Below are 18,187 nucleotides of genomic sequence, written 5' to 3' on the forward strand. Positions count from 1 at the left end.
AATATTTTTATGCAAAAGCACATCATTGCTAGATTTTATTGTTAGTCGATGCCTTCGTTGGTCGAGGGTCCATTGTATACTAAAAATTTTATAAATGGTGCAGACAGTATCTAAAGATGGTTGACACAGTCCCACTATTAGTACGGTATGCTTGAAATATAAGTAAGGGGCGGCTCCTCGCTTATCGACCAATTCACTTAACGACCTAACCGTAGGAACGGAACTCAGTCTTTAAGTGAGGAGTGCCTGTATAGTGGTTTATGTAATGGGGAGCTGGAGGTATTGGGTAGATGGCAGGAATATTTTGAGGAACTTTCAAATATCGACGAAGAAAGGGAGGTGGTAATTTCATGCACTGGCCACAGAGGTATAACATCTTTTAGGAGTGAACAAGAACAGGATGTGAGTGTGGGAGAGGTGCATGAGGCAATACATAGAATGAAAGGGGGTAAAGCAGCAGGAACTGATGGGATCATGACAGAAATGTTAAAAGCAGGGGGGGATATAATGTTGGAGTGGCATGGGGAAGTGGAAAAGAATCTTTCCTCCGTAAGCCATGCGTGTCGTATGAGGCGACTAAAATGCCGGGAGCAATGGGCTAGTAACCCCTTCTCCTGTATACATTTACTAAAAAAGAGAAGAAGAAAAACTTTATAAAACTGGGATGCTTAAATGTGCGTGGATGTAGTGCGGATGACAAGAAACAGATGATTGCTGATGTTATGAATGAAAAGAAGTTGGATGTCCTGGCTCTAAGCGAAACAAAGCTGAAGGGGGTAGGAGAGTTTCAGTGGGGGGAAATAAATGGGATTAAATCTGGAGTATCTGAGAGAGTTAGAGCAAAGGAAGGGGTAGCAGTAATGTTAAATGATCAGTTATGGAAGGAGAAAAGAGAATATGAATGTGTAAATTCAAGAATTATGTGGATTAAAGTAAAGGTTGGATGCGAGAAGTGGGTCATAATAAGCGTGTATGCACCTGGAGAAGAGAGGAATGCAGAGGAGAGAGAGAGATTTTGGGAGATGTTAAGTGAATGTATAGGAGCCTTTGAACCAAGTGAGAGAGTAATTGTGGTAGGGGACCTGAATGCTAAAGTAGGAGAAACTTTTAGAGAGGGTGCCAGGTGTAAATGATAATGGGAGCCCTTTGATTGAACTTTGTATAGAAAGGGGTTTAGTTATAGGTAATACATATTTTAAGAAAAAGAGGATAAATAAGTATACACGATATGATGTAGGGCGAAATGACAGTAGTTTGTTGGATTATGTATTGGTAGATAAAAGACTGTTGAGTAGACTTCAGGATGTACATGTTTATAGAGGGGCCACAGATATATCAGATCACTTTCTAGTTGTAGCTACACTGAGAGTAAAAGGTAGATGGGATACAAGGAGAATAGAAGCATCAGGGAAGAGAGAGGTGAAGGTTTATAAACTAAAAGAGGAGGCAGTTAGGGTAAGATATAAACAGCTATTGGAGGATAGATGGGCTAATGAGAGCATAGGCAATGGGGTCGAAGAGGTATGGGGTAGGTTTAAAAATGTAGTGTTAGAGTGTTCAGCAGAAGTTTGTGGTTACAGGAAAGTGGGTGCAGGAGGGAAGAGGAGCGATTGGTGGAATGATGATGTAAAGAGAGTAGTAAGGGAGAAAAAGTTAGCATATGAGAAGTTTTTACAAAGTAGAAGTGATGCAAGGAGGGAAGAGTATATGGAGAAAAAGAGAGAGGTTAAGAGAGTGGTGAAGCAATGTAAAAAGAGAGCAAATGAGAGAGTGGGTGAGATGTTATCAACAAATTTTGTTGAAAATAAGAAAAAGTTTTGGAGTGAGATTAACAAGTTAAGAAAGCCTAGAGAACAAATGGATTTGTCAGTTAAAAATAGGAGAGGAGAGTTATTAAATGGAGAGTTAGAGGTATTGGGAAGATGGAGGGAATATTTTGAGGAATTGTTAAATGTTGATGAAGATAGGGAAGCTGTGATTTCGTGTATAGGGCAAGGAGGAATAACATCTTGTAGGAGTGAGGAAGAGCCAGTTGTGAGTGTGGGGGAAGTTCGTGAGGCAGTAGGTAAAATGAAAGGGGGTAAGGCAGCCGGGATTGATGGGATAAAGATAGAAATGTTAAAAGCAGGTGGGGATATAGTTTTGGAGTGGTTGGTGCAATTATTTAATAAATGTATGGAAGAGGGTAAGGTACCTAGGGATTGGCAGAGAGCATGCATAGTTCCTTTGTATAAAGGCAAAGGGGATAAAAGAGAGTGCAAAAATTATAGGGGGATAAGTCTGTTGAGTGTACCTGGTAAAGTGTATGGTAGAGTTATAATTGAAAGAATTAAGAGTAAGACGGAGAATAGGATAGCAGATGAACAAGGAGGCTTTAGGAAAGGTAGGGGGTGTGTGGACCAGGTGTTTACAGTGAAACATATAAGTGAACAGTATTTAGATAAGGCTAAAGAGGTCTTTGTGGCATTTATGGATTTGGAAAAGGCGTATGACAGGGTGGATAGGGGGGCAATGTGGCAGATGTTGCAAGTGTATGGTGTAGGAGGTAGGTTACTGAAAGCAGTGAAGAGTTTTTACGAGGATAGTGAGGCTCAAGTTAGAGTATGTAGGAAAGAGGGAAATTTTTTCCCCGTAAAAGTAGGCCTTAGACAAGGATGTGTGATGTCACCGTGGTTGTTTAATATATTTATAGATGGGGTTGTAAGAGAAGTAAATGCGAGGGTCTTGGCAAGAGGCGTGGAGTTAAAAGATAAAGAATCACACACAAAGTGGGAGTTGTCACAGCTGCTCTTTGCTGATGACACTGTGCTCTTGGGAGATTCTGAAGAGAAGCTGCAGAGATTGGTGGATGAATTTGGTAGGGTGTGCAAAAGAAGAAAATTAAAGGTGAATACAGGAAAGAGTAAGGTTATGAGGATAACAAAAAGATTAGGTGATGAAAGATTGAATATCAGATTGGAGGGAGAGAGTATGGAGGAGGTGAATGTATTCAGATATTTGGGAGTGGACCTGTCAGTGGATGGGTCTATGAAAGATGAGGTGAATCATAGAATTGATGAGGGAAAAAGAGTGAGTGGTGCACTTAGGAGTCTGTGGAGACAAAGAACTTTGTCCTTGGAGGCAAAGAGGGGAATGTATGAGAGTATAGTTTTACCAACGCTCTTATATGGGTGTGAAGCGTGGGTGATGAATGTTGCAGCGAGGAGAAGGCTGGAGGCAGTGGAGATGTCATGTCTGAGGGCAATGTGTGGTGTGAATATAATGCAGAGAATTCGTAGTTTGGAAGTTAGGAGGAGGTGCGGGATTACCAAAACTGTTGTCCAGAGGGCTGAGGAAGGGTTGTTGAGGTGGTTCGGACATGTAGAGAGAATGGAGCGAAACAGAATGACTTCAAGAGTGTATCAGTCTGTAGTGGAAGGAAGGCGGGGTAGGGGTCGGCCTAGGAAGGGTTGGAGGGAGGGGGTAAAGGAGGTTTTGTGTGCGAGGGGCTTGGACTTCCAGCAGGCATGCGTGAGCGTGTTTGATAGGAGTGAATGGAGACAAATGGTTTTTAATACTTGACGTGCTGTTGGAGTGTGAGCAAAGTAACATTTATGAAGGGATTCAGGGAAACCGGCAGGCCGGACTTGAGTCCTGGAGATGGGAAGTACAGTGCCTGCACTCTGAAGGAGAGGTGTTAATGTTGCAGTTTAAAAACTGTAGTGTAAGTTTTTCTTTTTCGGGCCACCCTGCCTTGGTGGGAATCGGCCAGTGTGATAATAAAAAAAAAAAAAATGTATGGAGGAGGGGAAGGTACCTAGGGATTGACAGAGAGCATGTATAGTTCCTTTATATAAAGGGAAGGGGGATAGAAGAGATTGTAAAAATTATAGGGGAATAAGTTTACTGAGTATACCAGGAAAAGTGTATGGTAGGGTTATTATTGAAAGAATTAGAGGTAAGACAAAGAGTAGGATTATGGATGAGCAAGGAGGCTTTAGAGTGGGTAGGGGATGTGTAGATCAAGTGTTTACATTGAATCATATAAGAGAACAGTATTGAGATAAAGGTAGGGAAGTTTTCATTGCATTTATGGATTTAGAAAAGGCATATGATAGAGTGGATAGGGGAGCAATGTGGCAGATGTTGCAAGTGCAGTGGAACCTCAAATATCGAACTTTCTTTGGTCCAGAAGGCTGTTCGAGTGCCTTTACCGAATGAATTTATTCCCATGAGGAATAATGTAAATTAGGTTAGTCCATTTCAGACCCTCAAAAATACACTTATAAAAGCACTTTCAAAAATACTCTTACATAATTGGTTGTGTTGGGAGCAGTTCGATTTTTGAGGTTCCACTGTATGTGGAATAGGTGGTAAGTTACTAAATGCTGTAAAGAATTTTTATGAAGATAGTGAGGCTTAGGTTAGGGTGTGTAGAAGAGAGGGAGACTACTTCCCGGTAAAAAGTAGATCTTAGACAGGGATGTGTAATGTCACCATGGTTGTTTAATATGTTTATAGATGGGGTTGTAAAAGAAGTAAATGCTAGGGTGTTGGGGAGAGGGGTAGGATTAAATTTTGGGGAATCAAATACAAAATGGGAGTTGACACAGTTACATTTTGCTGACGATACTGTGCTTATGGGTGATTCTAAAGTAAAGTTACAAAGGTTAGTGAACGAGTTTGGGAGGGTGTGTAAAGGTAGAAAGTTGAAAGTGAACATAGAAAAGAGTAAGGTGATGAGGGTATCAAATGATTTAGATGAAGAAAAATTAGATATCACTTTGGAGAGAAGGAGTATGGAAGAAGTGGATGTTTTCAGATATTTGGGAGTTGATGTGTCAGCGGATGGGTTTTTGAAGGATGAGGTTAACCATAGAATTGAGGAGGGAAAAAAGGTGAGTGGTGCATTGAGGTATATTATTTTTTTTTATTATCACACTGGCCGATTCCCACCAAGGCAGGGTGGCCCGAAAAGGAAAAACTTTCACCATCATTCACTCCATCACTGTCTTGCCAGAAGGGTGCTTTACACTACAGTTTTTAAACTGCAACATTAACACCCCTCCTTCAGAGTGCAGGCACTGTACTTCCCATCTCCAGGACTCAAGTCCGGCCTGCCGGTTTCCCTGAATCCCTTCATAAATGTTACTTTGCTCACACTCCAACAGCACGTCAAGTATTAAAAACCATTTGTCTCCATTCACTCCTATCAAACACGCTCACGCATGCCTGCTGGAAGTCCAAGCCCCTCGCACATAAAACCTCCTTTACCCCCTCCCTCCAACCCTTCCTAGGCCGACCCCTACCCCGCCTTCCTTCCACTACAGACTGATACACTCTTGAAGTCATTCTGTTTCGCTCCATTCTCTCTACATGTCCGAGGTATATATGGAGACAAAAAAATTATCAATGAAGGCAAAGAAGGGAATGTATGTAAGTATAGTAGTACCAACACTCTTATATGGGTGTGAAGCTTGGGTTATAAATGCTGCAGCAAGGAGGCAGTTGGAGGTAGTGGAGATGTCCTGTCTAAGGGCAATGTGTGGTGTAAATATTGTGCAGAGAATTTGAAGTGTGGAAATTAGTAGATGTTGTGGAGTTAATAAAAGTATTAGTCAGAGGGCTGTAGAGGGATTTTTGAGGGGGTTTGGTCATCTAGAGAGAATGGATCAAAGTAGAATGACATGGAGAGCTTATTAATCTGTAGGGGAAGGAAGGTAGGGTAGGGGACATCCTCGAAGAGGTTGGACGGACGGGGTAAAGTAGGTTTTGTGGGCGAGGGGCTTAGACTTCCAGCAAGCGTGCATGAGCGTGTTAGACAGGAGTGAATGAAGGCGAATGGTTTTTTTAGACCTGATGAGCTGTTGGAGTGTGAGCAGGGTAATATTTAGTGAAGGGATTCAGGGAAACCAGTTATTTTTATATAGCCGGACTTGAGTTCTGGAAATGGGAAGTACAATGCCTGCACTTTAACCCTTTGACTGTCGTAGGCCCCTTTCTGAAACTGTCATTCTGTCGCAAAATATTCGAAAAAAAAAATTATTTTTTCCTTTGAAAATATTAGGATTATTTTTCTGAGTGTTTTAAGCCTAATAAAAAAATTTGCCATCAGTACTTACCGAGATATAGAGCTGCAAAGTTTGCAGAAAGTGAGGTGCGTACGGCAACAGCGGCGACTTCCGCCCATGCGGTATTCTTTTATTTACTCTAATTCAAAAGTTTCTTGCATTTTCCAATATTTTTCTTTTCGAAATAACTTATGTGGCCTGTGAGACCAATGTAAGGTGCATTGTTCAAATATTCACTCATTGTTTACAACACAATAACTGAACAAACTTTATCACTATTAGTTTGTGTATACACTTTGTTTACACAAACAAACAATACAAAACAATGTTTATTACTATTGTTCCATAATATATATATACATATGTACAGTCACTGAACATGTTCTTAGAACTGCTGCAGCTTGTGGAACTCTTTGAAACATGGGTATATGCAGAGTGGCACTTGACACTCCTCACACATAAAACGAGTGTCTCTGCGTGTTTGCGGGCGTTTTGTGGTATGTGTACATACATAACACCACTTCTGAGCATTTTTCTTGGCAGTAGTAGGAGGCAGTTGTATGGGGTAGTGATCACCAGGCCTGAAACAAGATGGCGTGTGTTGGTAATTTCGTGGGCGCTGGTCTATTGCAGGTGTTGCTCCTTGGTACTTTGTGATTATTTGTCTGATTACTGACAAACAAAATTCACCATATTTTGGTGTTTTGTTGGTCTTCAACTTGTATATGTTATAAGCATTTAGCATGGAGATATCAACAAGATGGAAAAAAAGTTTTATATACCACTTATAACTCTTGCATACACAATATGCAAACCCAATCTGCATGTCACATTTGTCCACTAAGTGCATATTGAGGTTGTAGTCCATGACAGCTGCAGGCTTTAGAATGGGTTCATTGGTCTCTCTGTTGTGCCTGCCACTGTGTGCCATTTCGTTTGGGTGAACTGATGTCAACAATGTGACATCACGTTTGTCATGCCACCGAAATGCCATGATGTCATTGGCAGCAAAGGCTTGCACCTCACCTCTGCGAGTGCCAGTGTTGAACCTTGGCATATGTTTACGATTACCACGCACTGTGCCACACACGTCTGTCAAGTTCACTCGCAAGAAATCACTGAGTAAAGGGCTTGTGTACCAGTTATCAGTAAATAACACATGCCCCTTACCAAGATATGGTTCCATCATTGTTCTAACCACATTTCCAGAGATACCCAATAACTTCATGGTATCTCTCAAAGTATTACTGCCAGTGTACACAATGATATCCAAAACTAGACCACTTCTGCAATCACACAGTACAAATAACTTTATACCAAAGCATTTCCTCTTGCTTGGTATATATTGCTTGAATGAGAGTCTTCCGTTGAATAAAATCAAGGACTCGTCAATAACAAGCTTCCTGAAGGGATAAAAATACATGCAGCACTTTCGTTTCATGTACATAAACACATTTCTGATCTTATATAACCTGTCGGTTCTGTCAGGCCTGGTTTTGTCTGAAAAGTGTAACATACGTAACAGTATCAGGAAACGATTGACACCTATAATGTCACTAAAACCTGGAGTTGAAATCAGACGTTCTGTTGCCCAGTATGTGGTGACAGTGTGCTTATACACATGTGGCATAAGCATTATTGTGGCAAAAAACAGGTACATCTCTGCCACAGTTGTCTCCTTCCACTGGTATAGCCGTGATTTTGGTGAGAGAATTGTATTTGCTGTCTCATAAACACGCTAGATAACAGGGATATCTTGCTACTCCTACTTACACTTTGGTCACACTTCACAGACATGCACATGCATATATATATACATACATCTAGGTTTTTCTCCTTTTTCTAAATAGCTCTTGTTCTTCTTTATTTCTTCTATTGTCCATGGGGAAGTGGAAAAGAATCTTTCCTCCGTAAGCCATGCGTGTCGTATGAGGCGACTAAAATGCCGGGAGCAATGGGCTAGTAACCCCTTCTCCTGTAGACATTTACTAAAAAAGAGAAGAAGAAAAACTTTATAAAACTGGGATGCTTAAATGTGCGTGGATGTAGTGCGGATGACAAGAAACAGATGATTGCTGATGTTATGAATGAAAAGAAGTTGGATGTCCTGGCCCTAAGCGAAACAAAGCTGAAGGGGGTAGGGGAGTTTAAGTGGGGGTAAATAAATGGGATTAAATCTGGAGTATCTGAGAGAGTTAGAGCAAAGGAAGGGGTAGCAGTAATGTTAAATGATCAGTTATGGAAGGAGAAAAGAGAATATGAATGTGTAAATTCAAGAATTATGTGGATTAAAGTAAAGGTTGGATGCGAGAAGTGGGTCATAATAAGCGTGTATGCACCTGGAGAAGAGAGGAATGCAGAGGAGAGAGAGAGATTTTGGGAGATGTTAAGTGAATGTATAGGAGCCTTTGAACCAAGTGAGAGAGTAATTGTGGTAGGGGACCTGAATGCTAAAGTAGGAGAAACTTTTAGAGAGGGTGTGGTAGGTAAGTTTGGGGTGCCAGGTGTAAATGATAATGGAAGCCCTTTGATTGAACTTTGTATAGAAAGGGGTTTAGTTATAGGTAATACATATTTTAAGAAAAAGAGGATAAATAAGTATACAAGATATGATGCAGGGCGAAATGACAGTAGTTTGTTGGATTATGTATTGGTAGATAAAAGACTGTTGAGTAGACTTCAGGATGTACATGTTTATAGAGGGGCCACAGATATATCAGATCACTTTCTAGTTGTAGCTACACTGAGAGTAAAAGGTAGATGGGATACAAGGAGAATAGAAGCATCAGGGAAGAGAGAGGTGAAGGTTTATAAACTAAAAGAGGAGGCAGTTAGGGTAAGATATAAACAGCTATTGGAGGATAGATGGGCTAATGAGAGCATAGGCAATGGGGTCGAAGAGGTATGGGGTAGGTTTAAAAATGTAGTGTTAGAGTGTTCAGCAGAAGTTTGTGGTTACAGGAGAGTGGGTGCGTGAGGGAAGAGGAGCGATTGGTGGAATGATGATGTAAAGAGAGTAGTAAGGGAGAAAAAGTTAGCATATGAGAAGTTTTTACAAAGTAGAAGATAGGGAAGCTGTGATTTCGTGTATAGGACAAGGAGGAATAACATCTTGTAGGAGTGAGGAAGAGCCAGTTGTGAGTGTGGGGGAAGTTCGTGAGGCAGTAGGTAAAATGAAAGGGGGTAAGGCAGCCGGGATTGATGGGATAAAGATAGAAATGTTAAAAGCAGGTGGGGATATAGTTTTGGAGTGGTTGGTGCAATTATTTAATAAATGTATGGAAGAGGGTAAGGTACCTAGGGATTGGCAGAGAGCATGCATAGTTCCTTTGTATAAAGGCAAAGGGGATAAAAGAGAGTGCAAAAATTATAGGGGGATAAGTCTGCTGAGTATACCTGGCAAAGTGTATGGTAGAGTTATTATTGAAAGAATTAAGAGTAAGACGGAGAATAGGATAGCAGATGAACAAGGAGGCTTTAGGAAAGTTAGGGGGTGTGTGGACCAGGTGTTTACAGTGAAACATATAAGTGAACAGTATTTAGATAAGGCTAAAGAGGTCTTCGTGGCATTTATGGATTTGGAAAAGGCGTATGACAGGGTGGATAGGGGGGCAATGTGGCAGATGTTGCAAGTGTATGGTGTAGGAGGTAGGTTACTGAAAGCAGTGAAGAGTTTTTACGAGGATAGTGAGGCTCAAGTTAGAGTATGTAGGAAAGAGGGAAATTATTTCCCAGTAAAAGTAGGCCTTAGACAAGGATGTGTGATGTCACCGTGGTTGTTTAATATATTTATAGATGGGGTTGTAAGAGAAGTAAATGCGAGGGTCTTGGCAAGAGGCGTGGAGTTAAAAGATAAAGAATCACACACAAAGTGGGAGTTGTCACAGCTGCTCTTTGCGGATGACACTGTGCTCTTGGGAGATTCTGAAGAGAAGTTGCAGAGATTGGTGGATGAATTTGGTAGGGTGTGCAAAAGAAGAAAATTAAAGGTGAATACAGGAAAGAGTAAGGTTATGAGGATAACAAAAAGATTAGGTGATGAAAGATTGAATATCAGATTGGAGGGAGAGAGTATGGAGGAGGTGAATGTATTCAGATATTTGGGAGTGGACGTGTCAGTGGATGGGTCTATGAAAGATGAGGTGAATCATAGAATTGATGAGGGGAAAAGAGTGAGTGGTGCGCTTAGGAGTGTGTGGAGACAAAGAACTTTGTCCTTGGAGGCAAAGAGGGCAATGTATGAGAGTATAGTTTTACCAACGCTCTTATATGGGTGTGAAGCATGGGTGATGAATGTTGCAGCGAGGAGAAGCTGGAGGCAGTGGAGATGTCATGTCTGAGGGCAATGTGTGGTGTGAATATAATGCAGAGAATTCGTAGTTTGGAAGTTAGGAGGAGGTGCGGGATTACCAAAACTGTTGTCCAGAGGGCTGAGGAAGGGTTGTTGAGGTAGTTCGGACATGTAGAGAGAATGGAGCGAAACAGAATGACTTCAAGAGTGTATCAGTCTGTAGTGGAAGGAAGGCGGGGTAGGGGTCGGCCTAGGAAAGGTTGGAGAGAGGGGGTAAAGGAGGTTTTGTGTGCGAGGGGCTTGGACTTCCAGCAGGCATGCATGAGTGTGTTTGATAGGAGTGAATGGAGACAAATGGTTTTTAATACTTGACGTGCTGTTGGAGTGTGAGCAAAGTAACATTTATGAAAGGGTTCAGGGAAACCGGCAGGCCGGACTTGAGTCCTGGAGATGGGAAGTACAGTGCCTGCACTCTGAAGGAGGGGTGTTAATGTTGCAGTTTAAAAACTGTAGTGTAAAGCACCCTTCTGGCAAGACAGTGATGGAGTGAATGATGGTGAAAGTTTTTCTTTTTCGGGCCACCCTGCCTTGGTGGGAATCGGCCAGTGTGATAATAATAAAATAAAAAAAAAATTGTATTTGCCATGGTATATTCATAGTATGTGTTGGTTTCCCTGACAATGATGTCCATCAGGGGTTCATCGAAGAATAACTCAAAGCATTCCAGTTCACTAGCATTGTTCTCAAGTGGACATGATGGCTTTATTCCACATTGTGTTTCATCAAAGTCATGGGGACTGGGAACAAACTCGTCACCTTCCTGCCAATCCCAGATGCGGTCTGCTGGTGGGTTCTGGATATTGTACCGTGGTTGTGGTTGTGCAGGTTGTGGGAGTGTGGGGTCGGGTGAGGCTGGTTGTTGTTGTGCAGAGTCAGCAGCGTGGGTAGTAGTGTGGCCTGCTGCTGGTGCCACATGGGTCGTACCACCATCACTATCACCACCACTGCCTGCTCCCTCACTCACATCATTCATACCCATCGTAACAATATCGTCATCTTCACTATCAGGTCGTGGTGTAGGGCCACGGGATGTGCTCCCAGAGTTTCTCCTTCCTCTTGGAACAGCATATGAAACACTACCAGACCGCATGCTACGTCGTACATACTGCCGCTTCACTGGGGAATATTCACCCTCACTGTCACAACTAGAACTGCTTTCAGTGACCTTGAAATCACTGTCACTACCACTATAACATTCACTGCTAACATCTGGGTGTTGTACACGACCAAATAGTTTCCTCTTTCGTCCTGGTACAGGCGAACGTGAACGTGAACAAGCCGGCCCAGCACCAGAGGTGGAAGGTTGTGGGTCATCTGGGTTTTCATCACTAATGACCTTATCCTGGGCACTTTTTTCGGTCACACTCACTTCAAAACCCTGGAATTCACTGTCACTGACATTTTCATCTCTGTTAGAGCTATCACTTGGGAACAAAAGACCTCCAATCCGCCGAGGAGTGAGGAACTTCTTACCGAGAGGCATGGTGAAAATGGACTACCAAGTTGGCGTTCCCACAATGCACCGCTGGGTTCCAGATTTTTTTTCACAGGGTGCACACCGACCACTGAGACCCATTCTCTCTCATGTAGGCCTACCAGGCCTTTCCCGCTTGATTTGAAGCCGCTAGAATTTATGCGTATAAATACGTCAGAAACAGTGGCACGTAAGACGTATTTATACGGCGTAAGCAGTCAAAGGGTTAAAGGAGGGGTGTGAAATATTGGCAATTTGGAGGAATGTGTAATAGGATGGTATATATATAATTGGTGCCCTGATATTATATTCTATGTGGAGTTTATTATATTATTTCAGGTCACTTTTTATATTGTATTTTTATATACAGTGGACCCCCGCATACCGATTTTAATCCGTGCAAGAGGGCTCATTGGTATGCGAAATAATCGGTATGCGAATGAATTTTCCCCATAAGAAATAATGGAAATCAAATTAATCCGTGCAAGACACCCAAAAGTATGAAAAAAAAAATTTTTACCACGTGAAATATACATTTTCCTACACACAAAGAGAAGGATACATGCACAATAGTAGAGTAGTACATGCACAGTATATATTGTGCATGTACTAGTCTACTAAATGAAGAATAAATGACACTTACCTTTATTGAAGATGCAGCAATGACTGATGAGACACTGTGTCCTGGGAGTGCCTTTTCCTCCTGAGTACTGTAGGTCCTGTTTGGTATTTTCTTCCAGAACATGCCTTATCACACTGTGACTTAAGAAATCGTAATGACACGATTGCAAATAAACCATACCCCCGGCCGGGATTGAACCCGCGGTCATAGAGTCTCAAAACTCCAGCCCGTCGCGTTAGCCACTAGACCAGCTAGCCACAATAAGATTCATCCAACTAGGTATATTTCTACACCATAGGAAAGTTAGCACAGGCACCTCTGTGACCACAAATGCAAGTTTTTACAGACGAATCTCCAGCTAGCGTGGCCGTGACGAACTCTAGCTCAAGTCCCTTCACTGCCGTCAACATGACTTAAGAAATCGTAATGACACGATTGCAAATAAACCATACCCCCGGCCGGGATTGAACCCGCGGTCATAGAGTCTCAAAACTCCAGCCCGTCGCGTTAGCCACTAGACCAGCTAGCCACAATAAGATTCATCCAACTAGGTATATTTCTACACCATAGGAAAGTTAGCACAGGCACCTCTGTGACCACAAATGCAAGTTTTTACAGACGAATCTCCAGCTAGCGTGGCCGTGACGAACTCTAGCTCAAGTCCCTTCACTGCCGTCAACATGACTTAAGAAATCGTAATGACACGATTGCAAATAAACCATACCCCCGGCCGGGATTGAACCCGCGGTCATAGAGTCTCAAAACTCCAGCCCGTCGCGTTAGCCACTAGACCAGCTAGCCACAATGAGATTCATCCAACTAGGTATATTTCTACACCATAGGAAAGTTAGCACAGGCACCTCTGTGACCACAAATGCAAGTTTTTACAGACGAATCTCCAGCTAGCGTGGCCGTTGACGGCAGTGAAGGGACTTGAGCTAGAGTTCGTCACGGCCACGCTAGCTGGAGATTCGTCTGTAAAAACTTGCATTTGTGGTCACAGAGGTGCCTGTGCTAACTTTCCTATGGTGTAGAAATATACCTAGTTGGATGAATCTTATTGTGGCTAGCTGGTCTAGTGGCTAACGCGACGGGCTGGAGTTTTGAGACTCTATGACCGCGGGTTCAATCCCGGCCGGGGGTATGGTTTATTTGCAATCGTGTCATTACGATTTCTTAAGTCATGTTGACGGCAGTGAAGGGACTTGAGCTAGAGTTCGTCACGGCCACGCTAGCTGGAGATTCGTCTGTAAAAACTTGCATTTGTGGTCACAGAGGTGCCTGTGCTAACTTTCCTATGGTGTAGAAATATACCTAGTTGGATGAATCTTATTGTGGCTAGCTGGTCTAGTGGCTAACGCGACGGGCTGGAGTTTTGAGACTCTATGACCGCGGGTTCAATCCCGGCCGGGGGTATGGCTTATCACACTGTGTATGTCACTACGATTCTTAAATCTCTCAAACCAACCTTTGCTGGCTTTAAATTCACCAATATGAGCACTAGTTCCAGGCATTTTTTCCTGTTCACCTGGGTGTTAGTTGACTGGTGTGGGTTGCATCCTGGGAGACAAGATTAAGGACCCCAATGGAAATAAGTTAGACAGTCTTCGATGACACTGACTTTTTTGGGTTATCCTGGGTGGCAAATCCTCTGGGGTTAATTGTTTCTTGGTATATTCTCAATAAGCCACACCAACAACAGTGCTACAGCAGCAGCAGATGATGCTACAGCAGCAGCAGCAGCAGACAATGCTACAGCAGCAGCAGACGATGCTACAGCAGCAGCAGCAGCAGCAGACGATGCTACAGCAGCAGCAGCAGCTGACAGTGCTACAGCAGCAGCAGCAGCTGACAGTGCAGCAGCAGCAGCTGTACCACCAATAGTAGCGATGGTTGATTGGGGTTTATTATACAACCTGGCCAGCTCGGAGACACGCACTCCACTTTCATACTTATCAATGATCTTTTTCTTCATCTCTATAGTAATTCTCACCCTTATTGCTGTAGGGTTGGCACTAGAAGCTTTCTTGGGGCCCATGGTCACTTATTTTCCAGATAAAATCACCAAAAACACTGTAATAATACGAAATGTTACGATTGTATGCTTGGATGCTACCGCGGAGGCTGGCTGGTAAACAATGCCACCGGCGGAACATGTGAGGCTGGCTAAGGCGCACATTGGACGCGTCTCGGACGAACAGCGGTGAGAGGGTTTTTAAGCGGTATGCGAGGCAAAATTTTAGCAATAAAATGTATCGGTATGCGGATTAAACGTTATGTGATGCCAACGGTATGCGGGGGTCCACTGTATGCTTCTAAACTGTTGCATCTGGGCACCTCTGCAAAAACAGTGATTATGTATGAGTGAGGTGAAAGTGTTGAATGATGATGAAAGTGTTTTCGTTTTGGGGATTTTCTTTCTTTTTGGGTCACCTTGCCTAGGTGGGAGACGGCCGACTTGTTGAAAAAAAAAAAAAGTACTTTACTGGGCTGTACATGCATACACATACCCCTCTTAGGAACATAGGTTTTCTTATGGTATCGTTCACATTTAGTAAATAATAAATACATTTTGATGCTTGCGTTAATGACAAATATAATGACACCATCACCATAATGAAATTTACCTTTAAATTTTCAACAAATTCTTGCCATTGGGCTTGTAAGACTCTACCTTTCAAGATGGCTGGTAAGAGCTATCTTAAAATTAATTTTCTTTTGGTTTAAAAATAATTTTCTTTCTTGGCTTTCACAGGTATTTCAGGTTTCAAAGGAGTTGTCTAAATTCTCCCATATTGATGTTGCAATGTCTGTTGGTGGTCTGGACCTTCGAACCCAAGAAGCAGTGTTAAAGAAGGTTCCAGATATTGTCATAGCTACACCAGGACGGTTGATAGATCATCTACAGAACACCCCTTCCTTCAGCATAGACAGTGTTGAGGTCAGTTTGAGTAGAACATTACCATTGCATATTTGTGCTGGTATTTTCTTTCAGAAAGAACGGAAAAATTTCTCTTGCTGTGAGTGTAAGTCAAAGGTGACCTCTCTACGAGGAGCTCTTGGCTGTTTGATTAAGGCTTAACAGACCTCCTCATAAAAATAAATTAAATATTTGATGAAGAGATGCAAGATTTAGATTACTCACTGTCACTTAACAGACATTTTAACATGCTTACTTTGTTGGCCTCTTTTTCTGACATTCCCAACTGTTCTATGGATTTTCTTTGGTGATCCTCAACCTTGCAGCCTGTATCTTTCCATCAATGCTGCCACTTCACTTCCCCCACCCTTTATACTTGTTTTGATACACTGTTTTCTTCTTTCAACAAACTGGCCATATCCCGCTAAAGCAGGGTGGCCCAAAAATAAAAATAAATTTCTCTTTTTAACTTAAATAATGTATACAGGAGAAGGGATTATTAGCCCCATTCTCCTGGCATGTTAGTCATCTATTATGACACACATGGCTTTCAGAGGAAGAACTCTGTTGCATTTACCTATGGAGATAAGAAATAAACAATAACAAGAACTACTAAGAAAATAGAAGAAAAGGAAAAGGGCTGTGTGTGTGTGTGTGTGTGTGTGTGTGTGTGTGTGTGTGTGTGTGTGTGTGTGTGTGTGTGTGTGTGTGTGTGTGTGTGTGTATATATATATATATATATATATATATATATATATATATATATATATATATATATATATATATACACAACATCCACGCACATTCAGACTTCCCACTTTGACAATTTTCTTCTTCTTATTCTTTTTAGTAATCTTTTCAGGAAAAGGGGTTACTAGCCCATTGTTCCCAGCATTTTAGTTGACTTTTGCAACACGCATGGCTTACGGAGGAAAGATTCTTATTCCACTTATATATATAATATATATATATATATATATATATATATATATATATATATATATATATATATATATATATATATATATATATATATATATATATATATATATATATATATATTATATATATATAAGTGGAATAAGAATCTTTCCTCCGTAAGCCATGCGTGTTGCAAAAGTCAACTAAAATGCCGGGAACAATGGGCTAGTAACCCCTTTTCCTGAAAAGATTACTAAAAAGAATAAGAAGAAGAAAATTGTCAAAGTGGGAAGTCTGAATGTGCGTGGATGTTGTGCAGATGATAAGAAAGAGATGATTGTGGATGTTATGAATGAGAAGAAGCTGGATGTCCTGGCTTTAAGTGAAACAAAGCTGAAGGGGGTGGGAGAGTTTCAGTGGAGAGGAATAAATGGGATTAGGTCAGGGGTTTCAAATAGAGTTAGAGCTAAAGAAGGAGTAGCAATAATGTTGAAGGATAAGCTATGGCAGGAAAAGAGGGACTATAAATGTATTAATTCAAGGATTATGTGGAGTAAAATAAAGATTGGATGTGAAAAGTGGGTTATAATAAGCGTGTATGCACCTGGAGAAGAGAGAAGTGTAGAGGAGAGAGAGAGATTTTGGGAAATGTTGAGTGAATGCGTGGGGAGTTTTGAATCAAGTGTGAGAGTAATGGTGGTTGGGGATTTCAATGCTAAAGTTGGTAAAAATGTTATGGAAGGAGTAGTAGGTAAATTTGGGGTGCCAGGGGTAAATGTAAATGGGGAGCCTTTAATTGAGCTATGTGTAGAAAGAAATTTGGTAATAAGTAATACATATTTTATGAAAAAGAGGATAAATAAATATACAAGGTATGATGTAGCACGTAATGAAAGTAGTTTATTAGATTATGTATTGGTGGATAAAAGGTTGATGGGTAGGCTCCAGGATGTACATGTTTATAGAGGGGCAACTGATATATCGGATCATTATTTAGTTGTAGCTACAGTTAGAGTAAGAGGTAGATGGGAAAAGAGGAAGGTGGCAACAACAAGTAAGAGGGAGGTGAAAGTGTATAAACTAAGGGAGGAGGAAGTTCGGGTGAGATATAAGCGACTATTGGCAGAAAGGTGGGCTAGTGCAAAGATGAGTAGTGGGGGGGTTGAAGAGGGTTGGAATAGTTTTAAAAATGCAGTATTAGAATGTGGGGCAGAAGTTTGTGGTTATAGGAGGGTGGGGGCAGGAGGAAAGAGGAGTGATTGGTGGAATGATGAAGTAAAGGGTGTGATAAAAGAGAAAAAGGTAGCTTATGAGAGGTTTTTACAAAGCAGAAGTGTTATAAGAAGAGCAGAGTATATGGAGAGTAAAAGAAAGGTAAAGAGAGTGGTGAGAGAGTGCAAAAGGAGAGCAGATGATAGAGTGGGAGAGGCACTGTCAAGAAATTTTAATGAAAATAAGAAAAAATTTTGGAGTGAGTTAAACAAGTTAAGAAAGCCTAGGGAAAATATGGATTTGTCAGTTAAAAACAGAGTAGGGGAGTTAGTAGATGGGGAGATGGAGGTATTGGGTAGATGGCGAGAATATTTTGAGGAACTTTTAAATATTAAGGAAGAAACAGAGGCAGTAATTTCATGCACTGGTCAGGGAGGTATACCATCTTTTAGGAGTGAAGAAGAGCAGAATGTAAGTGTGGGGGAGGTACGTGAGGCATTACGTAAAATGAAAGGGGGTAAAGCAGCTGGAACTGATGGGATCATGACAGAAATGTTAAAAGCAGGGGGGGATATAGTGTTGGAGTGGTTGGTACTTTTGTTTAATAAATGTATGAAAGAGGGGAAGGTACCTAGGG

General features: G+C 41.6%; 1 protein-coding gene across 5 annotated transcripts in view; it reads left to right on the top strand.

The window, feature by feature from the left end:
* Rs1 (Dead-box helicase Rs1) overlaps window positions 1-18,187 on the top strand; it is a gene marked incomplete at its 3' end in the record, with an annotated part of 126,584 nt that overhangs the window by 45,134 nt on the left and 63,263 nt on the right. For all 5 annotated transcript variants that reach the window (XM_070099863.1, XM_070099862.1, XM_053795743.2 and 2 more), the window contains 1 exon segment: window positions 15,253-15,438. In XM_070099863.1, coding sequence (XP_069955964.1) covers window positions 15,253-15,438 — 186 coding nt within the window.

Source organism: Cherax quadricarinatus, chromosome 69 (genome assembly GCF_038502225.1).
Source record: "Cherax quadricarinatus isolate ZL_2023a chromosome 69, ASM3850222v1, whole genome shotgun sequence".
Lineage (NCBI taxonomy): Eukaryota > Metazoa > Arthropoda > Malacostraca > Decapoda > Parastacidae > Cherax > Cherax quadricarinatus.